At 46.5% G+C, this 26,290-nt stretch overlaps 2 protein-coding genes across 2 annotated transcripts in view; one reads left to right on the top strand and one right to left on the bottom strand.

Annotated features, from left to right (window-relative positions):
- Positions 1-7,980, bottom strand: part of LOC135897641 (metabotropic glutamate receptor 3-like) — an 81,732-nt gene extending 73,752 nt beyond the window's left edge. The window contains exon 1 of the mRNA XM_070539164.1: positions 6,570-7,980. The gene's annotated coding sequence lies outside the window, so the exon portion shown is untranslated. The remainder of the gene's footprint in view (positions 1-6,569) is intronic.
- Positions 7,981-8,095: 115 nt separating this feature from the next.
- Positions 8,096-26,290, top strand: part of LOC139060199 (uncharacterized) — a 51,783-nt gene continuing 33,588 nt past the window's right edge. The window contains exon 1 of the mRNA XM_070539163.1: positions 8,096-8,313. Within this exon, the coding sequence (XP_070395264.1) occupies positions 8,286-8,313 (28 nt within the window). The 5' untranslated portion in view covers positions 8,096-8,285. The remainder of the gene's footprint in view (positions 8,314-26,290) is intronic.

Genomic DNA, 26,290 nt, shown 5'->3' with positions numbered 1-26,290 from the left:
TGGCCGGTGGCCTTCCCTAATGATACGTTCAGCATTAGGATTGGCTAGCGTTTACTCTTACGAACATTTCTAACTTAAGAGCATTTGTGAATACGGGCCTTGTAGGTCGTTAACTGGTTCATAGACATTCCAAGAGTCGAAGTGAACCTGTCTGAAACCACAATGCAATAGCAGAAAAACATGCCGAACATTTTAGGGTCATACATTTAGAGATCGGCCTCATGGTCGAGTATTAAGCACAGGTGCGTCGATAATCTTCTTTTAATTCCTGATCCCCCTCTCCCCCATAAATGCTAGCGAACCGGACGTCCGTCTGGTTGACCTCTCTGTCTTTCCTTGTTTCCCTCTCTCTATCTTTCTCACGATATTTTACGGGCAGTGGTCACAATAATGAAGCCGGCAAATATGTCACTATATAGGCATAGATTTATTAGCGTAATTCAAACGTCACATTGAAACGTATAACAATGTGGCCAGTGGCGTAGCTAGGCCGTCTGGCACCCGGGTCCCACAGGTCTTCTGTAACCCCCCCCCCCCCCCCCCGAGGTGTAGCCGGCGGAAAGAGGGGTATCTTCAGACGTATATGACACCCCACTCTCCCACCCCCCCACTTGCCCCTTGCACTCGGGGCCCACGGCCCGCCGGCCCCCCCTGTTGCTACGCCACTGAATGTGGCGCTTTGGGGAATGTTTTGTCGTGCATGCGTAAAGCTTTGCCAGGAGGCCTTGGGAAAAGTGATTCGACCTGCTGTAACGTCTCTATAACATACGGTGAACTTCGCTATAGAAGAGGGCCGACTACCAACGTAACAGATTTCCGAAAGTGCAAATAAATCTGCGGGCTCATCCGAAGCCCTGTGGCCCCGCCCCCTGGTATCGTCGACCCCGCGTCTCTCCTCCGCGAAGACGCCATAACGACGTTTCTCACTGCTTATCCGAGCGCGTACGCGTTTCGCAGTTCACGGTGCGCCCACGCTACCGCTGTCACGGCTAGCTGGGTCTCGTCGGGCGACCTCCTGACTTCCTTTGTTCCGCTCCGTCGAGGAGCCGTCTCATTAGCGCGCGGTCTTCGTCGTGTGCGTGCGCCGAGGCTGTTTGTAGTGCGGCGAAGTGTGTATGCGCGTACGCCTTTGTTTTCGCGCACAATGCGTCTCCCGACGCCGGCGCGCGTGCGAATCGCCATGTCGCGTTATTCACTCGGTTGTCGGGGCTCAGTGAGCATTTGATAAAGGAGCGGGAACGCGCGTCGAAATGATGGAGGGACGAGGTGCGGGAGGGAAGTTGTGCTGTTGTAAGGCCAAACAGTCGCACGCGAGACGTACTCGTGAAGCGGAAGTCGGCGCAGTCCAATTTCAACGGGAAACTGGCGCGACTTGAAAATGCCGGTGTGCGTGCTTCGTGATGATCGCCGCATTTAGTGTTGTTGTTGTTTTCTTTTCATTCAGCAAAGAAGTCATTGTGGTAAAAAAAAATCAGCGAGTAATGTCATTGCGTGAACGTGGAATTTGAGCTAGTATTCGTCTATATGTTGTGAGAGCTAAGATATAATGTTCGAGCAGTGCGAAAAAAAAATAGTCGCTGAAGCCGCAAGTTGCAACAAGTTCTGCCACATCGACATGCACATCCGCGATTATGATTTCACGTAAGTAACTTCTCTGAAAATATTTTTCTCCCAAGCAAGTAAGCGCGAAGACATCGCTCGTCTTGTCTCGTCAGGTCGCTGCTGGTCTCGTCAATATTTCATCTTCCCGTAAACAATTTTTCTTGCTTTAACTTTAAACCAGCCCCACATTAAGTTCTCCAAACGTATTTACTTCCTTCGCGGATACTGGGTTTTGAGAATCCAGCAAAAGTGTGCCACGTATTTCAGTGTTTCACACTGATTCTAACAGACTGGTCCAGGTAGGCCCTCAAACAAATAGCTTCGTAGAACTGTGCATACATAATAGGATCGGTCGGCAGCAACAGAGATTAGAGCTATATTTAGCAATGGTTGCGTGCGGCCACTTTTAGCAAGCAGTTCCGCCTTTCCCACCTCGTTAAGTAATCGCCCGCGGTGGCAATTAAGTGGATGAGGTGGCGGTTGCTGGCGCCTTTAGCAGCTTGCCCCGAAGGTCTGGCACGCGCCTAGAACAGAGAAAATTTGTTTCCTGTCGTTGATGTCGCAACGTGGCGCTCGTTCGGATTTGAAATAAGTAACGCAGTGTCATTCCTGCACAAAAGTGGGGCTGCAAGAAAAACAGGAAGTGTTGCGTTTCGGGCGTTAAATGATCAAGAATGACCGCGAGGATAATTGTGGACCGCCCGCAACGCCCACACAGTGCGCGCGGAAACACTTGACAAACGTCTGCAGGCCTCTGTTCTCTTCGTATTTAATTTAGTTTTACAGCTTGGTTCCGAGTTTCCACATAAATCGCACGACCGAAAGTGCTCCTGACCGACATCTGTTGCTGCCGACCAATCTTAATATGTATGCGCGGTTCTACGGAGCTATTTGTTTGAGGGCCTACCTGGACCAATCTGTTAGTCAGTGTAAAACATTGAAATGCGTGGCACACTCTTGCTGGAATCTCAAAAGCTAGTGTCCGCGAAGGAAGTAAATACATTTGGAGAACTTAAGGTGGGGCTGTATTAAAGTTAAATTAAGCAAGGCAAATTGTTTACGGGAAGATGAAATATTGAAGAGACCAGCAGCGGCCTGACGAGGAAAGTCTTGGCCGCAAAATCCGACGTTTCGGCAAGGGGCTTTTCCCTTCCTCAAAGACGAGTCCACGACGGCCTGGCGACAAGGTCCCGACGGTGACAAGTTGACTCTTGTCGAAACGTTGCCTCGAGGCTGATGCTTCTCTTGTGATACACCCACTGTTAATATTTAGGTGGAAGCTGTAGCTCGGGGGCTTACTACCTAAATATGTGGGAAAGGACAAATCATTTTTCTCCGAAACCATCGTACCAAATTTGTTGAAGTTTGTTGCATTTAAAAGAAAAACGGTCAAATGTAGTGGCTGTTGACAGCAAGTTCTTGATTTAGGGTGGAAATTGTTTAATATTGTTTAAACTAGCCAATTCTCAGAAAACGAGACGATCAACTTTACAACTCTGTTACTCAGCAATGGAAAAGCTATCAAAATTCTGTAAATTGAATATAGTAATACATCGAAAGTGTATAAAATTGATGAATTATACATGACTCTCAAATATACCATAATGTGTGAGTTGTACTTTTAAATCCTTGTAAACGATGTAACAAATTGACGTAAAATATAAATGGATATATAAAATTTGTCTGCTTTGGGTGCTCTAACGGTTGCAGCTTACAGAACTGCGATATCTATTGTTCTTGCAGCAGAGCTACGAATTTATAAGCTTGGGGCTTCTATTTCTTTCAGATTCACCAATTCTTGAAAATTCCTTTAAAGGAATTGATGCCTTAAACGGCAATTCTGCTTCTTACAGTCACTAGTATTTAACTTTTTGTCTCGAAGGCAAAAAATTTATTTCAAATCGGTCCAGTGCTTATCTCTGAACAATGTTTCTGCGTTCTACATGTATTTGAATAGGCGGCATCGAAGCTTCCTCTTAAAGCCACACAAAGCGCGATCAGACACGGGCGAAGTGCATTTCTCACTAGTGCCCCAAAACACGAAAGTAAGTTTATTGTGTACTAATAATATCCACAACAGGCAAAAACATTATATAACATTTGGCTGTCACAATTTATTACGCCTCTCTTCTATGTTGTTTGCTTGTTTTTCCTTAAAAATGTACATATATGAAGGAGGTCAAGAAAGACGTTGCGTTAGCAACTAGGCAATGCCCTGATCCCTCTACATGTGAACAAGAGCAGAGGCAGCATATAACGGAAATTAATTGTAATGAGAAAAGATGAAATGAATCATATTAGCCAATAATATGATTGCCAATAAACGCTACAAACGTTATACTTATCGCCACAGCCATCGATTTTTTTCACTGTGGTAATTACGCTCTATAATGCTAGATATGAAGCAGCGCCATCAAGAAGCTACACGTCAACGAGAAATGTCAGCAACAGGATGATCTAGGTAAAATATTACGCACTCTCTGGCAAACCCTCAATCTCAAACAAGACATAAATCATATATCGTCGTGGAAGCCTCTGTATACAACTGCGCAGGCGTTGGGTTGCACAAAGCGGCCAACTGAAATTTCTTTACTTCATTTATGATTGGTTCCAAAGATCGCGTTAACAAAGAGCACATCTTGCATGTAAATTTGCTCCCATATCAGTTTGAGCAATGCACGCGATGCATGCAGCTCCAAAATGGCAAAATATTCTTAAATTCCTATATTTTAAATATCGCTTGTTAACTTATTTGAACAACGCAGAAACACTGACAACGACCCGTTGTTAGACGCTGTTTGTAACATGGCGTCATATATGCGCGACCGCAATACCTTGCAGTCACAAGCACCTAAAATCATACAGTTGCTGCGATTATTACAGCTAAGCTGAAGAACTTGCTGCGCCGATACTCCTGCTTAATTTTCGAACAAGGCGGCATATACATCCACAAAGAAGTTTGAACAAGTAGCGCCCTTGATCTAACTCAAATGAAAAGACTAAAGGAGGAGGAAGCTGGAATAGACCGAAAGACAGAAAGGTTAGCCAGTTCTCAGACAGGCTGACTACCCTCTGCTGGGAAAAGGGCGTAAGGGGAATAAAAGATAATAGAAAGGAAATGTTACAAAACAAAGGAAAGAAGAGCAAACAAAAAGGGAGGGGGATGAAAAAAGGAGAATACGGCACTCCTTGAAGTCTGTCTATAAGACCAGACATCCGCAAGAAGCGCAACAACACTTTCAAAGCCTTCTGTGCTGAAGACGGCCTCGGCCAGTGTCCCAGGACCTTTTCGTCCGACAAAGGACGTTTGTCAAGACTATCTCACACTCTTCAAAGCTTTTTCCTGGGTGCACTGAAGCGGGGACACTCACAGAGAAGGTGGGCGATCGTTTCCTTCAATATTACTTATGGGGCTCGTTTTAGTTTAAACTATAGAAATACAAATGGTTCACTTCGTCCACGGCCAACAATAGGGCTACAGAAAAGAGCACTTGTGCTAATTAAAACCATTTTGAATGAAACAAAAATATTAGACTCATACTAAATGTTCGTGGCTGACCACACTATTACATTTTTCTTTAAATACCAGAGGGTGTATATGTCGCATCTGTGTAGCTCACGTCTGGTTTTATTATATGGTGTTAGGGGTCTTCTTATGTAGATATGTGTAACTAAGCCAGCCGTTTAGTCTATGAAACTCAAGAGATGTGCATGTTTTCTGACTCTTTTGTACATTTTCGCTTACTTACAAAGAACCGTCGTGGTGGCTTAGCGGCCATGGTGTTGCGCCGCTGTAGCTATAAGTACGAGCTCGCTGGATCAAATCCCGGCTGCGGTGCCCGCATTTCGACGGGCGCGAAATAATGCGAAAACGCCCGTGTTCCGTGCATTGGAGGCACGTTAGAGATTCCTCGGTAGTCAAGATTAATCCAGTGTCCCATACTACGGCGTACCTCATAATCAAATTATGGCTTTGGCACGTAAAATTAATCCCGGCATTCAATGCAATTCTACTTTTTCACAGAACTGTGCGTCTCTCTTACTCTCCCTTTTTTTACTCCCTTCTGTGCGCGGAACTTCACAAATGTCCGTGTTATTTGGCTGTCTACAGTGCTTTTGCTTTTAGCTTTACTTGTGCTGCGAAGAGAAGCAGCTGGTGCCGATAGAGGCGCCAACTTCTCCTTTAATTTCATGTTAATAACGCGAAACTGTGCTCTCTCTCTTCATCCCCATACCTCTCTCTCTCTCTTCTCTCTCATATTAATAAAAATATATATCACTTATGCGTTTTTGTCTACGTATGGTGTTGCCGTGCTGACAGCACTTTAGTGAAGTGTAGGTAGCACGGTCCTAAAGGCTGCATCGAAATGTTGATAGCCACTGGTGGATTTTCTTCTTGGAGTCGGAGTGTCAATTGCGACTTGCAGCACTGAACACCCAGACATTTAGCGTCAACAGATTCTAGCCATATAATGTGCAGAGCAGCCACTGCATCAGCTCGAGCGACTCGCTCCAGCATGCCGGTCACCTCGAATGGGTGACGGTCGCCAGATATTGGCGATCGCTCAAAGTGATGACAGGCAGCATGCATGCTTCTAGGTGTATACCTTATGGCCAGAGTACTGCGCGTCGTCAGTGCGGCGTCAGTGCGTCGCCTATGCGGCGTCAGTGCGTACTGTACTCCAACAGACATGGTAGTTAAAAAATGTTGTTTTCAGAAAAACGCTCAAGCGCTCCAAGTTTGAGAACTGAAGTATTGCTCGCAATATATCATCAGTTATGGCGACGCTTACTTGCCAACCTATATGGGTGCTTCTTTTTTTTGTTTTTTTTGTTTTTTTAGTTCAGCGCAACGGGCACAAGACAACTTTTTCTTCACTAACATTTGTATGTGGCAATGTGAAAGCGTTAGTTTAAACAGCATAGGTAATCAAACAGAACATGTAATGATTCTGATCAAGCCTTACCTGAGTAACTTCGGCGATATTCCCGCGCAGACTGTTGGAACGTCCTTTCACGTGATGGCACCCGTGTAGCTAGCAACGAAGCACAAGGTTTTGTGGATCACTTTTCACTGTTTCTCGAAAAATTCAATTTGCCTAGAGTGGTGCTGCAGTGAACTCGACGATGTAGGAGATTCCGTACGAGGGCGCTGAACGACAAGCGTGGGAATTATATCACGTAGCGCAGGTGTGGGCTTATGGCGCTGATAACGCAGGCCGGTGATAACTTGTTATTAATAAATCGGCTTGTCTTTCGACAAATCCTGGACTATGTTTATCCTTGTTAGAACTAGGCGATATTCTTCTTGCACAACTGGCAGAATCGGGGCACAACAGAAAAAAAGCCGTCAGGTGTCGAAGCAATACTCCGACCTGCCACCTTGAATGTGTAAGCGTGAACTTTGTTCTGAATTATCATGAAATAAACTTCGTTATTGCTTAAAAAACGTAGCGGTGTTTAAGCAGATCATTTGGTAAACCAACGACTCAGACGATTCCTTTTTAAGCAAAAATCTTGTTTAAATGGAACAGCACATCTCATTCGCCTGCAGCTCCGGCGAGTGTTGTTTGCAAATGGAAATGCGTTGTTCACGGATAACTGAATAAGCGCGCTGTAGACGAATCACTCTCAAATAGCCCGTTAGCACGCAACTAAGCATGGGCTAGAGAGATTTCTTGCGTAGCGCGCCATGCGTGACGTAAACAGCGAAACGCCCATCATTCAGTTCCCATGCACTTCCACACACAAACTGCGCACATCCACAGTTACGTCATTCCGTTTCAAACCGATCAGTCCAACGAACGAAACCCGAAAAACGTGGAAGTCACAAACACAACATTCCGTCAATGTCGAACAGAGTTTCGCTGCTTTTCGCTAATTATGCGGGTGCGCCACTCACAATCCGGCGTCGCCGAGTTGCCGCCGAGTTCTCGTATCCTCTTCGATTAAAAGGTTAGGATGAGCTCGCAACACTTCGAAATCGTCGACCGATCTGGGCAGTAGGCGATCAGCGTAGTGCTCGGTGACTTCGCTTAGTCGCTAAGTGTAACACCTGTGACTGCCCCCGCCGCGCAGCTGCACTGATGGTGTCGCAGCGTTGCCCAAGTCCGGTAAGTATCCTCCAAGGATGTCCCGACGGAGATGTTCCACAGAGATGGCGAAGAGGATGCCCTAATCCTTCCAAGGTTTCCCGATGTCTGCGACGAGGAGCCCGAGTCGTATGGTCGCTGTGTCGTCTACCGGTGGGCATCGACGAACGACGACGAGGGAGCGCCTGGGAAGAGTAACTGCCGCGACGGCCGGCTCATCAGACGTCGCGCGCTCGCCTCGAGCGCCGCACGGCTGTTTGCAGCGTTGGGAGAGAAGACGTGCGCGGATAAGCGAGGAGGACACGACGCTACACACCTGGCGGCGGCGGCGAAGAAGAAGAGCCGCCGAGGAGTCGACGCCGATGGAGCCGGTCCGCGGCGTAGCTCGTGTTTCCCTTGGGCAGCGCGGGCGGTGGTGCCCGGCGCTACCTGGCGCGACCCGCCAAGAGGCGGCGCCAGCGTCAAGAGGCACGTGTGCCCGCCGGCTTTAGTGGCACGCTTGCTTGGCGGAGCAGCACCTCTGAGGAAGGGCTCCCCCGTGGTCAGAACAACGGCGCACCTAGGAGTGAACCGTATTCGACGGCCACTGAAATGTACACGCGCATCGAGCGACGGAACGGTAAGCGATAGGCGTGAGGTTCATAAATATAAATACGGCAGTAAGGATTAAAGAACAAGCGCTTGGGAGATGGCGTCGTAGTTAAGAGTGAGAATGGAAGTTGACGAGTCATGTAGTGATACGTTGAACAGATGTGTGCTCTATTCGAGAAACAGGATGGGTGCCGAGGGAAAGGAAACGCATTCCAGTGTGGTGAGGTTTAGGTAGTACTGACAGTAGAAAACGTGCAAGCATGAGATAGGCTCGGCTGATTCAGTGCGGAGTAATTGGAGACCCCTGGCGAAGACCTTCATCGTGAATGGGGTCAATCATTGTGATAACCAAAATTAGACGAAACAGGAATCAGTTATCTACATGTAGCGTACAGCTTAACGGAAGTTAGAAAGTGCAACCGCGGAACCATACCAAGACATGGCCGACGTTTCATTCGCGTTTACCCGAGGGGAAAAGAACAAGGGGGCGAAGGGCAAAAAAAGTTGTTAGAGTTAGGTTCACATTAAAGAGCACAAGATGGTCAAAATTAATCTGGAGCATCCAGCTACGGTGTTTCCCATACAACAATTAAGTGTTTGTCATGGAACGTCAGCGCCATTACTGAATCGGACAGTCAATCAATCAATCATCGTGTATGGTCCATGCAGTGAACGTCACTGCGGACAGCGCACGCAACTTTCGCTGGCCAACTGCACACACAGGCTACGAGGAATTTCCGTTCGGTTTCGTGCTGTGAATACCTCTGCGGGCAGCTGTTATAATATGCACCCTTTTTTGTGGAACTTGGGCAGGTCGGAGCTGGCTGTGCAAACTGCGCCATTCTCTGAACGCGACGAGGCCGGAGCACAGGGGAAACGCACGGGATGGAAATAGCGGCGCTAAATGAAAGATGTGTCCACTTTAAGCGAGCCAAACTGGACCGTTTCTGAAGTTGGTGCCCTTGTATCAGTGAAAGGGAAGACCTTGAAAGCTATGCCTGACGCATGTCAAGTTATTTGCACCCCCATTGATGCGCTTGCGCACCGATGGCGCTATAGTGTCTACGAGCGCCGGCAATACATCGCTTTAACCATTTCGTAAATGATGGATGTACTCTACAGATTTCTATGAACGTCGCCCTTTCTCAGGTCTTCTGGTTTCTTATACTAACGTAGTCCGTCATCGCGAATTCGCTGTTTGTCAGTGATTCGCCTTATTTTGCCCCCTAATTTCTAACGTCCTACTGTTTTCAAAACATTACAAAAGAAGAACACTACACAATATTTTTTAAATGCGCTCGTAGTGAGCTTTAAATCCCAAATGTCTTCAAAGTTTAGTGATGTGCATGCTTAAAAGTGTCCGGGCTTATTTCTATTTTTTAGAAATTACGTCATATAGGTTTATTTATTGTATACATACCGCTATACCCAGTAGGTGTTGATGCATGAAGGGCACAAGCATAACATAAATAGTTACAAGAAAATTAAGAAAGTACAAAATGAATAAATTTTACAAAACATTTTTCAACTTAATCCAAAGCGAGAAACATATGGCAAGCACATTACTACAAAGGTAGGAAACAGTGCTACAGTGCTTGATGAGAAGGTTAGGCAAAAGTGCACGTGAGAAGATAGACTTAATGTTAATATTTGGGAGGCGCTGAAGTTGTTTTCAACTAATAATTATCTAAATTGTTTCAACTAGACGTAAATCTAGGGAAACTATTCCATGCCCTAATCTCCTATAGAAAGGAGAAGTATTTAAAACAATTAATTAACAAGTAAGTAGTTGTGAGCATAACAGTTGTGAACATAGCCCGCAGCATAGCTCAACCACCAAGAATAATAAAAGAAGCCGCAGTGGGCTTCTTACCAAAGCCACGGCAAATTTTTTTATCCTTTTTTTAATTTATGTATAACCTGTAGTGTGCGTACGCCATTAGGATTAGCCACCGGTTACTCAACATATGCGTCCGACTCTACCCACCATTAGCACTGTGGTTAAACGACTCTGGGGTGAGATTTTCCTTTAGTAATTTTAGCGCGAATTCCTGTACGCTCAGTACATTGTATCACGTCCTTTGTAGTTCACGTTCTTTTCTCGATTAAGCGAGTCGATTGACGCGGCAAGACCTACAGGGCCAAGCAGTAGCGTAGCCAGGACTTGCTTTCCGAGGCTGTTCACCTCCGGCACGTGGCCTGTTTGTTATTGTTCCAAGGGGAATGAATGAAACCCTGGCAGTGTTCTGACACTGAAACTCACTCCTCGCTATACGCCACCGGCACTAAAGCTACTTAATTGCTTCCATATCCGAGTGTTTCCAGTGACACTCTCAACACTGTGCATTCAAAACCATCTGTGAATCTCCTTGGGATCGTTCGAGCCATCTCTCGGCTTTCATTGCGTTTTTAGCTGACCTCTGCGAACAAGGAAGTGCAGAAGAATGGCAAGCCGGTCGAGTTCGAACATGTCCGTTGAGATAGCGCGCAATGAATATATGAAGAACTCTGTCTGACAACTGGAAGTTCATGGGAACGTTTCCATTATCAGTGTACATTTTGTTATGTAATATCAGGATACACGTCACGTTGCTTTCCGATAAACCTTGTGTTGTCAGATACCGCTCGTCTTATGTTCATTTTATTTGTGTCTTGTTGCTTCTGCGCTACTTCAATGAACAAGGAAGGACAGAGTAATCGAGCGGTATCACCATTTTCAGGGCGCAACCATAGTTTCGAGTACCGGAGGAAATCATTCTACCTGGTATACTTGCAAATAGAAAGACAGGAACACTGTTCAAGATTATGCGAGGACAGTGTTCAGGCTATGTACCCTGCCCACCATCACTTCCGCATTGAAGGTGCTGGACAGTCCGAAAAGGAAGATCTATTACAGTTGAGGAGACCCGTATACAATAAAAGCGTAATCGCCAAGACAGATTGTCCTGTTGTGTAAGTGGGAGGCACTTACACGGAAGCCGCGGGCGAACTCCGAAACAAGAGACAATGGCGGGCATATTGTCTACCGGCTTTTATCCGTCTCGCAGTTCAAGTTTCAAGCGCGACGATCCGTGCCGCTCGCCTGTAACACATACTACAAACTAAAATGTACAACGCACAGAAAAGGAACCAAGAAGATACGTTCGTATACGGTCTTAAGATAGAAATACGCTACTCCCTTCCGTAGAGACCATAGCGGAACAATTTGGGAGTGGGACAAAGGTCAGTACGGAGTGCGCACGATGGCATCTTGGAGGAGATCTGACGCTAAGGAAAGAAAGAAGGGAGGAAGGAAAGAAAGGACGAAAGAAACAAAGGCTTCTTACTGGACGCTCTGCTAACGCGCTCGTTTCCTTTGGATTCCGTGCAACCTGGTCGAGGCGTTTCGGGTATCTGAGCAATGCTTTCTATCAGCAATATTTGTAAGGACGGAAAACTTACGCAGATCCAACGCACATGTTGGGATGTATGCGGAGCGAAGCTTATGTAAATCATTTAAATAAATGCTCTACTACTAACGGGCGATGCGTAGTGTTTCATGCGTGCTATTTACTCTCATCATATGCAATGTGTAATCTCCTGAAACGTTTGCCGTTTATCCACCACTAAAGTCACAGCTTTAGTGTCATACAATTTTTATGCTTATGTACTGCATCGTTCACAGGGTAAGCCTAAATGCAAACTCTGACTCAGGTGGATGCGTTGTGCGAGACGCATTCGCAGCAGCGATGTCACAAGGACGAAGGTTATGTGTGATGCTTGTCGAGCGAGTAACGTTGATGGCAGGAACATGCACAGAAAAGTACGAGACGTTTTCAAGCAGCATTTTGAGACTTTGTATCTCCTGCATCACAGTGGGACTGGATATGTAAGCGGTCGAAAAAAACATTGAAAATTTCGGAAAAGAACAGGTTTCATCAGGATAAAATTGAAGAAAAGACAAAACAGAGCTTTCTCGCAGAATTCTTCTGTTGCAATGCGCCTCCTTTCGATGTATCTAAAAGTTTGATCAAAAGAAGGAGTTTGGAAGTCTGCGAAGCGTCTGGATCCATCCATGTGGCGGCAAGGACTTTGCTTCAACCAACCCTTCAGCCCCCTCGCGTGTAGCGTACTGCAGATCCCCCCTTCTTCTGCGGCATCTGAAAGAAACTGGTCCAAGTTGGGGAAATGTGCGCACCAAGCTACGCAACAGGCTGGCAGGGGATCGCGTGCAATAACTTGTGTACGTGCACTCGAACCTCAACGTCGGAAAGGCTTCGTCCGCTGCTCAGCGAAGCGTTGACGCGTCAAGTAGAAATGAATCGGACGCAGAATGATATAAATGTCGGTCTTGGCGCTCTGATGTGAAATCAATGCCTTGACGGGAAATCTTGCCTAGATTTTGAACCCGTGGAAGCTCTGCTGGGACTTTTGTGATGCAATAATGGAACAATTATATTCTTTTCAGTGTTAAAGAAATAAATGTCTCGGGTTTTTCATAGCTCTGGGCACAATCGTCTTTTTTTTTCAATTTATCGCATTGTTATGGGGAAAAACATGAAAGAAGCTAGTTTTCTCACGCCTCTCCAAATTTCATGAAATTTTACATCTCTAAGTGGGACACACCCATTCTGGAGGATTGGCCAAGTCCGGGCACACGCCCAGTGGCACACACCGAATAGCTAAATCTATGAAAGTAAAGTACATGAAAGAATTTGTAAAATGTAATTGACCATTTCTTTAACATATCGGTGTGCGTTAGAGATGCCTGCGAGCCGACAGTATATGTTCAGATTTTATGTAAAATGTTTTTTTTTTTGCGCACACTTTGTCAGCACAAAAGGGTCAAATAAGTCACACCGCAGGTACTTTCGCAGTGTGCTTTGTGTATATATGTTCACAAATACGTCCGCCGAAATAGCGACCGACCAAGCAGGAAGGCAGCCACGCCACACACGAAAAACTATGCAAAGAACACTTCCTTTTAAAAATAAACGCAGTTACCGCAATAGTGTAGCTTTGTTAAGAGGAAAACAATCCGGTATATGTCAGAAGCCTCTAATGTTTTCTGTAAGGCCACACTTTTGCGTCTGTTGCCTACCGAAGACGCAGAAATACTTAAACAAATCTAATAACATTTGTAAATATTGAATTATTCTGTCCATCACAAAACTACGATGGTGTGATTGACTATTATGTAAGGATTATCTTTGTCCGAATCTATGCATTTCTTATCATCCGTCCCGCCTAGTGACCAATCTCAGCAACGGCCAGGACGCGGCTTCGTGAGAACCAATAACGAATGACAAGCAAGAATGGAAAATGAAAACAATCATTACGTAATACTGGCGCAGATAGAGAGAGATATAATTTAATTGAAAGAAGGCAGAGAGGTCGGCCTGAGCTAACGCGCTCTAGCCTGCTACTCTGCACATGGAGAGGGGGAACAGGGACATAAAGGTATGATGAGGGATAATGACGATGACATAGAAAGAGGGATGCGCAATGGTGAAAGCGAGTTCAACATTCTGATGATAAACATTCAGAACTCTTATCCATGAATCAACTATCAGGTTCCGTATCAAGTCTGTAGTCACCAATTCAAGTGAACTTAAAGGCGCTAGGACGAGGCTGGTGTGTGGGCCTCTCCTGCATGATCAGCACAAGCACCACACAAAAGCGTTATAGCATGTACAGAGCTGCGATAAGCGGCTCCAGCACGGCGAGCACCTGCGGGGCACATTTAGCGGCCGGATTCTCTAGACCACCGAGAATCACGCGCATTGACTCTACCAGGTGCTTGAGCATTTTCTGTACGCTCTCCATCTCATTGTGTCCAACTCCTTGCTTGCCCGTAGGATTTTCAAACAAGGGAGGAAGTACTGTAAGCTCGCGAATTAACTCCCCATCCATCATTCTGATGGCGCGTCATTACATCGCCGCAGGGCTGTCCTATGTACTCCAGCGTGGTTGCTGTGACTCGCGATGACACCGGACTTGCGGTGCGTGAAGGTTGACGGTGATCGGCCGCACTTGCTCAGAGGCGTTCTGCTGCTGAGCACGAGGTCGCGGGTTCGATGCCCGGCCATTGGGGTGGGATGCAATAACGTTCGTGCAATTAAGTTTAAACTCGAGTTAAAGAAGCCGAGGCAGTCTAACTTAATCTGCAGCAATCCACTATGGCGTCTCGCGCAGCCCGTAGGTTTGCTTTAAACCCAAAAGATGTCATATTTAGTGTGAAGATTATTTGCCGATCAATTGCATGAGGATGGTCTAGGAAAAAGCGCCGCATAAGCAGCTTGATGAGTCGAATATATCTTTTCCTATTATATGGCACCAGTCGAATAACGAAAGTTGATAACGCCACAGCCCCCCTATACTGAAGCCAACGGTTCAACGAATGGAGTTGTATTCGTTAGGGCAGCAACGGTTGCTGCCTTGATGAAGACAAATCTCCTTATGCTATTCGAGAAGCGATTCGCCACATCTGCGGGGAAAGACCTCAAGAGTGGTGCATTTTCACGGACTCAAAACCCGCGCTGCAAATTTTGGGATGCTTCCTGCGCCACACCGCATATCAGGTTCTGGCCCTGCAGATCACCGAGCTACTTTCATACGCTCAAGAAAAACACCACCGCATAGTGTTCCAATGGATCCCGGGACACTGTGGGCTCAACGGTAATGAGATGGCCGATGCTGCAGCAAGGCGCGCCCTCAGCAATGGCATGCGAACTGTAGTGCCATTCTCTAGACCGGACATCACATGCCTCCTGTCGGAATTAATGAGGGGTGCGGCGAGATCATACTGGGCCCAGCCAGACGCCCGTCACGTCCGCCTTAAAAGCCTGGATCCCGATAGGAAATTTCCTATTCTGCGTGGAATTCCACGCCCTCATACATGCCTGATACACAGACTGCGATTAGGCGTCGCCTTCACGCGCAAATATTTGCACATTATTGGACGGACAGACTCCCCGGACTGTTCAGTGTGTGGCGCTGTAGAGACTATAGAACATGTGCTCGTGGTGTGCCCTGAGTATGCGCGAGAAAGACTGACATTCGCAGATACATTGAGACATTTCCACAATGGACCACTGTCGGAGGACCTCTTGCTAGGCGCGTGGCCACAGAGTTGGCAGACGACAGAGACAATGCGTGCACTTTCACGTTTCCTAGGTGACCCTGGCCTGGACTCACGCCTGTGATACCAGTTGTGTAACGTGTCATTCACCTCGTTCCTCCCATTATCATCCATCATTGTGACCCCTTTTCTTCCCCTCTTCCCCCTCCCTTACGTAGAGTAGCAGGCCAGATGCTCCATTATCCGGCCGACCTCTCTACATTTTCCAATCATTAAAATACTTCCTTCCTTCCTTATGGAAACGTTGGCTTCAGCAGCATTCCTTGTTCTACCACTGTTAATCACATCAAGCCTCCATCTTTCTGTAAACCACCTCCTTGTTTTTTGTATGGCATCAGTCGGCAACATATCCGAACAACGATATGAACAGCAGTAATCGCGTTGGGACATTCTACATCACAAAGAAACAAGAAAAAAATCACCGCGCCTTCCAGCACGTGAAGATAGTTGAACAGTGAAGCTGTGTTAATTACACCGAGTGTTACACCATGCAAGTTAAACTTTGCAAGTAGTCTATATTGTAAATCTTTTGTTAGTTCACCATTTTTACACCTCACTTCCCCTTTTGCGGTAGGCAGCTTCTTCCTCGGGAGTACGCACTACTCGTGGTCTTCTCATAGTTGTATAGCTGGGATGGAATGTGCGGAACCACTAATCCAAAGCTCCGTATATTGGGCACAGGCCCACCACTGTAGACGCGGGCGCTGCAATAGTTTTACCGATTGGTTGGATTAGTTTGACGATTGACGTTTTTGTGTTTCTTAATCAGGTTACACACACGTTAGGCTGCGACGGAGGAAATGACGCCTGTGACGGTATGCCCGCAGTCCGCCGTTGTCGCTTGCGTTCGATGTCTATTGGCTCGGTGGCGTGGTTAGCAGCATCCGCCTGGCATTACCGCTTGCGATTCTTCAAAATTAAATCTGTCCGTCACGTAAGACAATGAATGGCTCGTAGCCCCTTAAGCAATGGTTCATACCCCCGTAAACCCGGTTTCCCCATTACGACGACAGAAAAGTGAAATTCTACGCTGGAATGACGAGCGGCAACGGAGCCAGCTGTGGAAGACGACGACGTTCGTGCCATTGCTGATGACGATAGTTTTAGCGGACTCCCGACAGCCACGGCACAGGGTCCGCATAAACAGCTTCGCTGTAAAGAAATGAAAGCAATGTACATTAACGATGGCGGCCACCTAGCAGTTGACTGTTGTAGGAGCAACGACACAATTTTGACAATAGGTGGTCATTTCTTTCTCAGCAGAGTGGTAAGCCGCATGGCCGTAATCAAGAATTGTGTCCATCCAGATGTGGACGGACACGGTGAAAGGAACACATCTCTCACTCACTGTGTTCCTCTCTGTGTTCATCTTATTCTGTTCCTCTCACACTAAGAGTTACTTTCACTGAGAGAGGAACATATTCCTTCACATACACTGTGCCCTTCTTTGTTCCTACAACTGTCTCCATCTGGCTGTTTTCATCTCAGTGTTGTTTTCGCTGAGAGGAACAGATTCCTTCATCACCGTGTTGCTCACTCTATGCCTATCACTGTATCCCTCTCAGAGTGTCCCTTTCATTTTGACGCTCAAATGACAGGAACACATTCTTCCATCACCGTGCGCCTCACTCTGCTCATACCAGCCCGTACCCTCTCCCAGTATTCCTCGCACTGTGTTCAAGTCTGCGCTCCACATTGCCTTCGTCCATAAGCGTCTAAGCTAGGTGCGCTTCAGAGCTTCCATTTAGGCGACAATGAAGCGAAGAGGCAGCCGGTGGCAGCGTCGCAATGCGAGGCAGGGCACGTCGCGGAACGCACTGGACAGGAACCGAGTTAGATTGAACCGTCGCCAGGGCAACAGGCAGAACCAGGTCCTGTGTCACAGGGTCGGTCGCCAGTGTCGAGTGCCCAGTGCCACCGCGTCAGGATGTACCCCTTCTCGCGGTGCCTGGAACGGCGACAGCCACTGCTGCTGTCCTTCTGTTCGCTTGTTTGCCTCCTGTTCACCCAAGGATGTCTTCTGGTCTCAGCGCAAGACATCATCGGTACGTCTCTTCTTGCACTTGCCGTGTCACCCACTTTGCGTCAGAGCGTATTTCTTGCAAGTTGAGTGAAAGAGCATGAGTATTTGTGCATGGAAACAGTGGAGAGTTCTCACTACTCTGCATTAGGGGGAAAATGGGAACGACGGTTGTGTCATAGCAGAGTGAATTGCTCAGAGTACGTACTGCGTATGTTTTTGGGTAGATGCGCATACTTATTAATGATTGTCCAGGGTGATAGGGCAATTATGTGACATCAGCTAGATTGCATTTGCAGAGGTGAACGTTACCTCTACTATAAATTTTAATGTGTGGCTAGGTAATCAATAACGTTCAACTTTGTAGTTATTGACATTATGTCACGCATCCCAATTGCATAATTGAAGTCGAATAGTAATGAAGTATATTTAGCAGATATTCCCTGCGTAGCACAGCTTACATAACTACTTCCTCAGAAATGTGGCGACGTTCACTGGCGTCTCAGTCGACACTCATCAGCGCTGTGGAAAACGATATCAGCCGACGTTTTGTCTGAGTAGCTATGGTCTAGCAAGAAGCCGGTGGGTTCGATTCCTAGGCCGCCTCGGCTGCCTTCCACCGGGATTTGAAAGCAAGAACGCTCGTGTGGTCAGCTCCGGGCACTGGAATCCCAAGTGGTCAAAATTAATCCAGAGCCCTCCATCGCCCTTGTGCTTTTTGGCTACGTTAAAACCCACCGATCAGCCATAATCACTTATTCTGGCTCAGGTCGAAGTCCTTGCAATGAATTTTCAGGGCAAGGGCCTCTATGTAGCGTAACCAACCAGGGTCGAGATGTAAGCTGGAGTCCGGCGTGTTTGTACAATGTATCCTCTTATGTCCCTGTGGTTATCGCGCTATGACGCGCCTTGACAGTGTACCCGCTGTCTTGTCTATACTCCTCTTATCACACGTGTAGCGCTCATGCCGGCCTATAGATAAGCGAAACGTATTAAGCGGGAAGGCGATGATAACGAAATGCTTAAAATCACGACACTTGGGACTACGTTTGGGAAGGGACAAACGGTGAACAAGGAATCATGTCGCGCATGCTACGAAAGTTGTCCTCAAAAGGGTGTGATTTGCAATCCATGCATTAGTCCGTGTATGCGCTAAATCTTAGGTAAATCTTGTCAGAGTGATGACACTCCCGCTTTTGCAGTTCTGTATACCTAAAGCACAGGGACAGCTTATAATCAATTCCGGAAGCTTTCTAATGGTTACAGAGCTCTTACCAGCGTTATGCCTTTTCTTTATACTACCTTATGCATGCCGCGCGCGCTTACTCGCTCAGTCTGAGACTATTCTATAGTTTTTTTTTCTATTTCATTCTTTTTTTGGTTGGTATGCGGCAGCACGTTACCAATTGCACACGATTTATTTTTCGGTCTCTCTCGGGTTGACAAGTTTACGTTCAAGACTCACAATAGGCGATCGGCTTATAATTTTGGATTAACTTCGCACACTTCATGTTTCTGTAATGCAGTGAATTCTCAGCCACACAAGAGACCGTGTATTTCGCTCTCCTCTAAATGATTCTGCGACAGGACGCATTCGTCACTGAACTGCCGCGGAAAGTAAATAAAAAAGCTTAATTACGCCGCAGGTCTACATACATAAAGAGAACCGTTGAACTGCTTGTAGCAGATATTTCTCTAGGCAGTCATTATTGCGTCTTAATTCCTGTAGTTGCACCTAAGCTGTTAGCCTTTCAATTCCAATCTTGACGGCATTCGTGCGTCGTGAAGGGCACATGTTTAGATTTAGGACGTTGCCCGTAATGGTAGCTCTCAGCCGCTTCTGTTAAACTCCTTAATTCCTTACTGCATATGAGAGGCTCGTCAACACAGGGGACACCATTCTTTACGCAGCCATCAGTGATAAGGAAAAGAATCCAGGGTTTTACGTGCCACACCGCGATCTGATTATGTGTGCGAACTCAGTGTAGTGCGACTTGCCTCCGCTTTGGAAATCTATATGTTCGTGTGTATTGGACAGTTTGCTGTGGGCATTTTGGCTCTAGGACGTAGTTTCTTTTTCTTACGGCGCATGCACATATATTTGCAGTTTGATGTTTATTTACCACATAAGTACACTGATGTATACAAAGCGATGGGGATGGCAGGATAAAACCGGCATAACGGCAGCTTGACTAGCCCCTCCTCCCCGCTTGAATGCAGCCGTCGGCACAATGAGTCGACCCTGTGACTTCATTCTCAACAGCTATGCATATATATATATATATATATATATATATATATATATATATATATATATATATATATATATATATATATATTTTTTTTTCTTAGTAGGGGTTCCGGATTAACTTTGATCACGATTCATTAATGTGCACACAATTCACAATAGAGCAGCGTGTTTGCATTCCGCCCCCATCGCCAATGCGGCTGCCGCCGGAATCGAACCCTTGATCTCGTGCTCAACAGCGCAGCGGCATAGCCACTGAGCTACCGCGGTGAATAGTGCTCAGTGAGCTGTTCCGAATTTTTCACTGATTTATTTATTGCCAAATTCCAAGTGAGTGACACTTTGGAAGAGAGGCTGCAGTAGGAGCGGGAGGGTGCTACGGGTCAATTTTGACCGCATCAACTTCTTGATCGTGCGTGCGTAAATCTAAGTGCACAACTGGTTCCGCGTTCGGCCTCCATTTGAATGCAGCCGTCGAGGCAACGAGTCGAACCCACGTGACTTCACTCTCAGCAGCAGTAAGTTAAGACCGCTGAGTCACCGTAGCGGGTTTCACAAATGCGTGACGTCTGCCGTGACGCTCTGGCGAGGCGTCTGCCGAATGTCAGCAACGCGGATAGAAAACAGGAATCGCTTCTTGCAAAACGAGAATGAAGACGCTGTTTTAGGTCGTCGTCTTTTTTTCCCTTTCTTTTTCTGTAATGAACTGAATTCTAAACAGATGCCTCGAATGAATTCGAATGAATGAATGTCGTCGCCCTGGCGCCAACGTATTAAAATGCATTCGTTTGTGCATCGCAAAAGAGAAAGGTTTCGGAAGCCGGTTCGAAGATTAGAGCCATACCATTGGCAACCTTGAATGTGAACTTGGCGGGATGTAGGGGTAATGAGCGAAAGATATGCTTTGCATAGCTTACTTAAAGATTCAAAGAGACGAAAAGCCATTGAATTTGCAATATCAAGTGGCCCCTTGGGCTTTACTTCGATAAGTAGTTGTTTTATTTAGTGCTTCCGTCTCGGCCAACCCCTAATCCCTCACTCAGCCAGCTAGCCATATTTGCTATGGCGAGTAAAATAAAGGATCGTTTTAGCTTTTCACCGTGCATTGCGTGTCACAGAAAGCTGCACGGCAACACAGCAACGGCAAAAATGGAAGCGTCACTGCTTTTTACAATAGTAAAATATTAAAGACGGTGCCATAAGTTAAAGCTATCACAACACACTTTTGGCTAAAGAATGAACTATAATTACCTCCGCGTTAGCACACTATCAGTTAAAAGAATTTGCTTTTGCATTTACCTTTACGCTTAATTTGTCTGCCATTTATGTAAATTACATGCCACTTACTTAGCTATCCTTTTTGTTGTCGCTTTACATGATTGGTACTCGAGCGCGAATGGAATACAGCCACACGAACGTAACGGCTAAATCAGAGCGTTCACCAGGTATGAGTACAGCTAGTCTTAAATGTGATGGGCACGCCTCCCCTTCATCCCCCTCCCCCCCCCCCCATTCTGGCACAACCTTATTTCTTGCATAAACCGTAACGTTGAGCTTATAAATGTATATTTATAAATTATAAATAAAAACTAACGTTGCTTATAAATTAAAATTAGAAACGCATAATAGATGGCTTGTCTTTCCCATTTTTCTGCCGAAGGAACATCGCTTTCCGATAATGGTCCGTTTGTTCATTTAACAAGGTATAGTAGCTTGAATTCCACTTGAATTGCATTTATGGCAGTGTATCACTAGTGCCACCGCTGCTTGGCTCAACCATTGCATAAGATCGTACGCAAATACCACGGCAGTCGACCTTTATGAGAAGTAACCAAAACTTGCTTCTCCTCTCTGCTGTATATTTAAGGCTTTTGGGAACGTGCACGTGAGACGCTTCAGATCGCGTTGGATATTCCTAAATATAGCGTGCAAGAATCGTGCTCTTGTACAGGGGTCACAGATTACTTCCGGAAAAAAATTAACGAAAGCGCCACTCGTATATATTGTCACGTGGTGGTGACGTTGAAGAACACAGTAGCAATACTGTGAACGACAAAACTAACTTTTACTGGGCGAACCTGTGCCCACAAGACAGGCTACATTTATAGCACAACGATAGCGGCGAACACGGTCGGCGATCGTCGAAAATTTGATCAACGGGTCAAGCGCGTCGGCTTTTATACATCAATCGTCGAATGTTCCAGACTAATCGTTGGGACCCGCGTGCCTTCCACAAAGTTCTTCACCATTCGCGTCAGGCGATGAAATCAGATAGCATAAGGTTCGGGGACAACAGACAGCTGATAGAAGCATCGATAACTTTCCAGAAACTTCGGATACATGCAGGCGCGTCCCGCGCTGTGCGATAACATTTGTTAGGCGGCGAAACGCGGTCGCCCGATAAAGATAAGTACACGTGTCAATATCGTGTTTTCAACGTTCCGCATGTCGCCTCACGCACTTTTCATTGTTCACACCAGGATCTTAACCTTTCTAACTGCACCTTGTAAACACAAACGACAAACAAAAGAAATATAAAAAGTTCAGGGACGATTTAGCGGTAAATGCGAGCAATATGCGCTAGCATTACGTCGCACCTTTCTGAGTTTCCGGATCCATGAGTTAAACCATGTTCGCCAGATTGCAGAGTTCTCTTGAGGAGCTCACTCGATACACCTCCTGCCGACACACCTCCTGCCCCTCTCTCTCTCTCCCTCTCTCTCTCTCTCTCTCACACACACACACACACACACACACACAAACACACACACACACACGCACACATACGCGCAAACATCTCTACCGCGTGACCGGCTACCCACACTTCACACACACGTTCTCCTCCTTTGACACTCCTAATGCTAACGCGTTAAACAAATCATGCAACAAAGCCAGGTTCTCCAGAGTACTCCGTGCACTCAATATTGTTTTCAGCGTTTTATTTTCTTCTACGCAAGTCGGCGTTTAGCAAGCACCGACTCACCCAACAAGAAGGCGACACGTCGGCGAATCGCGTCGCCTTATTTTTGTATCCTTGTTGCAAGTGCCGCTTCAGTGTCACGATCAGCCAACAAGTCCGACGTCGCGTGTTATCGGCCGCTCGTGCTTACATCACAATTCCTAGAGAACAGCAACGGTAAAAATGGAAGCGTCACTACTTTTTTACGATAGTAAAACATTGAACACAGTGCAATTAAGAACTGAGCCGACGCCGGAGACTGCGTCATAGCAAAGTTGGCCGATTCCGGAGGCAGTGTAATAAGCCGTACTTGTGGTGCGGGTCTCCATCTCTTGCCGTGTAGGCGTGCACTTAATCGTTATTCTGCAAAGTGTTTTGCAGACGATGAACAGTTCTACAGCATTTCATTGACCGCTTCACGAAAGCTTGCTTTCGCACAGCTTCCAAAATGTGCGCCTGGTCTGCATACTTCTTTTCTAATGTGCCTTTCTTCTTTCTTGTTCTCTATTCGCAAAATCATTTAGACATTTGCCTGCTTACTTTTAGTGATCGACGTTTTTTTTTGTTGTTGTTGTTATTATTATTATTCGAAGTGCTAAACGAGTCCTCCGCTGAGCAGGCTTAATCGATCCACCGGAGCCAGGCAGCGCGATGCACGGGCACAGCCGGGTGCCCTTCAGGTGGCGGCGCGACCTTGACGGCAGCTGCGTCGGAACCCGCGTTCTGCGTGCGTGTGTTCCTTGCAGCGCAAGCGCGGTCGTGCCGGCGGTCATGCTCGGAGGACCGTCGCGGCCATGCTTCGGTCGGCACGCACGACGCGCCGACTGCCAAGCAGCCCCGCCGCTGCTTGCCACAGCTGCGCACGCGCAGGGGCTCCGGGGCTCGGAGACGCAATCTCGGAGATTAGTCTCTTTATTCAGCGCCCCCCCCCCCCTTTCTTTCTTTCCTCCTGTAGCCCAATCGCCGTTTGTGCTTCCATGTGCTCGATGCAGTTGTCGCAGTTCGTGCCGGGAGTCGATCCGCGTTCGACAATGAATAAACGTACATCCACAGCGGGAAAAAAGAAAAGAAATATAACGTTCGGGAATGCGAAAATAAGAGAAAAGAGATTAAAGAGTGTGGAGACCAGGGTTCCCTCACTCAGCCGTGTCCCTCAAGAACGACCCCGAAATCGCGCAGAACAACCGAGGTTTGCTACATCTGCGGGCGAGATTAGCCTCATTTGTGGTTCAAGCACAGCACAAGATATGAGAACGGACAAACGGTGTGGCTCCACAACTAAAATACTTTAATAAAATCGCGCAAATGAGTTCCAGAATTCCCTCACCCAGGTCACGTATGCGCGGAACGTCAGATAAAGAATGACAGAGGTTCCGACGGCAACGCTATTCAAATACCTTTCAAGCGGTCTGTCCACTTAGCAGACCGGGCTACTGAAAAGCAGACCAATCTAGACCCATAGTCCAAATCTCAGTTCCTGCAGCTAGTCTAGTTCAGCCCAACTGGACGCTTCGGGATGCGCGCTGCATAGCTCGTACCATGCATTAAGAAAAACCAGCACACCGAAAAACGCACATAGAAAACATACAAGAAGACAGGAAAGAGCCTTTTTGCTGTCTTTTTGTATGTTTCCTGTGTCAGTGTGTTGGATGGTTTTTCGTAATGCAATGCACCAACTAGCCCTACAACGTGTTTTACTGGTCGTACCATGCATCGCAGCGGTAGTTTCTCTAACGGCCGCCGAGATTCGACCTTGAAGGGAAAGAGAATGATAGCAGCGGATTGGCCGAAAGAAATTGATAGGGCCTGATCCGTTACAGGAACAGGTAATGGTACAAGTTTCATATAGATTTTGTAAATAGAAAAAAAAGTACGGAGATGTGGACAAAATGCTAGATTGAAAAGCATGTATAGCATACCCGATTAGCTCAAGCAGGATAGATGAATATTTGTAACCGCCCCGTTTCAAAGGGGATGCCAATAAATCATCATCGTCATAATGGTCATCAAACGCCGACAATCATTCAAGCACAAACAAGAGAAAAGGGGGGGTTGGGGGGGCAGCAGTTGAAGCAAGACGAGTAACGACTTGTTTACTGCAGCCCGTAAGATTGATATAGCAATGAATGGCATAAGCACATTTGTGGAACACCTATACGCGAATCTCGCTGATGCGAAAAGGGAAGAGACTATATTGAGCTCTTCCCGTACCTTCGTGCCCGCTGCTAAGTATAGTACCTCGCTCTCCACATAGCGTTAACCAACTTAACGCGAGACCGTTTTCAAATACGTCTGGACTGTGGCCACGTGCATCGCTGACGCATAAGCAAATTCCCGAGCATCGCTGTAGTTTCTCCGCTCGTCAGGTCTACAGTGGAGTTAATAGACTAGTTGGCACGCCTTCAGGTACACGCACAGTTACTGCACTTCTAACCCTTCTATTTTTCTTCCCCTCCATTCATCTCCTTCGCCCAGCGCAGGGAGCAAACCATATACGTGGTTGGTTGACCTCCCTTCCATTCCTTTCTTCGCTGTCTCGTCTTGTTGTCAGACTTGTGTCTGGAGCAAGAAATCTGAAGAACAGAATGCAATCATTTTGTCAAAATAAAACTCCAGTCTGTTAAGCAATTCTCTTGGTGGCGGATTACAGGGGAACGACCGCTTGTATTTTCTGGGTGTTGAATTCAGAACAGTGCTACACCTAACTGAAACTCAGAAATAATTCTGACCGTATTGAGCATTGCGCGATCATCTTTTACTGAAGCAATGTTCTTGGGCTCCTGGCTGCACGGCTCACCAGCCCAAGAAATCTTCACGTGCTCATGTACAGCATACCTGAGGGTGACGGACTTTCAAAAGTGCATGGCTGTAGACACGATGCATCTTGTCAAGTACGCGTTATTTATCTGAACTCCCGTAGTGTCTATCTCTCTTTCACTCCCCCGTCACGCTCTCCAAGTGCAATGTAGCAAACTCAAACTAGACAAAGTCTATTTAAACTCCCTGACTCTCCTCTCTGTACTGCACTACAGTCTTTTGCTAATGCAGTGTTCTTACTTTTATACTTCATTGGTTATGTGGGCTGTCTGCCTCATTGCGGGCTTAATGGCAAACAACATTACAAAAAGGTCGGATGTTTCGCCCTTCAATCTTAATGCATTTAGGTAAAGCAGTTTTGATTAATGCATTTATTCGTTGATCGGTTTATTGATTGATTCATTTGGATGGGCCTGTGAGAACGTACCACTCGTATCCCACAATTTTTTTTTCTTACTGATCCTGTTATTTTAAAGCGAAAGTTTCTGTGACGCCCCCCCCCCCCACGCACTTTCCTGGATGTTCCTTTCATGTCGCATAGCTTACATATAAAAATAAAAAATAAAGAAATGAGTTACGTGCTCGATGTTGAGAGCCTCGGTCCGCCAGTACGGCAGCCCTACGTTCTAACCATTACGACAAAATCGCATTTTTTTTTCTTTATTGCTGGTTTTGTGAAAACAAAACAGAATAGAACCGGCTTTAAAAATTTTTAGTACAACTAAGTCATCAAGCACTTTAGTCAAATCACGTGGTCCAGGCAAACACTTTCTATGAAATTTCCGCGTACTGAGCGCTTATTGACATCAGCGTGTCTAGCCTGCGTGCACGCTTTTCACAA

Source organism: Dermacentor albipictus, chromosome 5, assembly GCF_038994185.2.
Source record: "Dermacentor albipictus isolate Rhodes 1998 colony chromosome 5, USDA_Dalb.pri_finalv2, whole genome shotgun sequence".
Taxonomy (NCBI): Eukaryota; Metazoa; Arthropoda; class Arachnida; order Ixodida; family Ixodidae; genus Dermacentor; species Dermacentor albipictus.
Note: the sequence above shows the minus strand (reverse complement) of the source record. Positions and strands in the feature narration are given on the sequence as shown.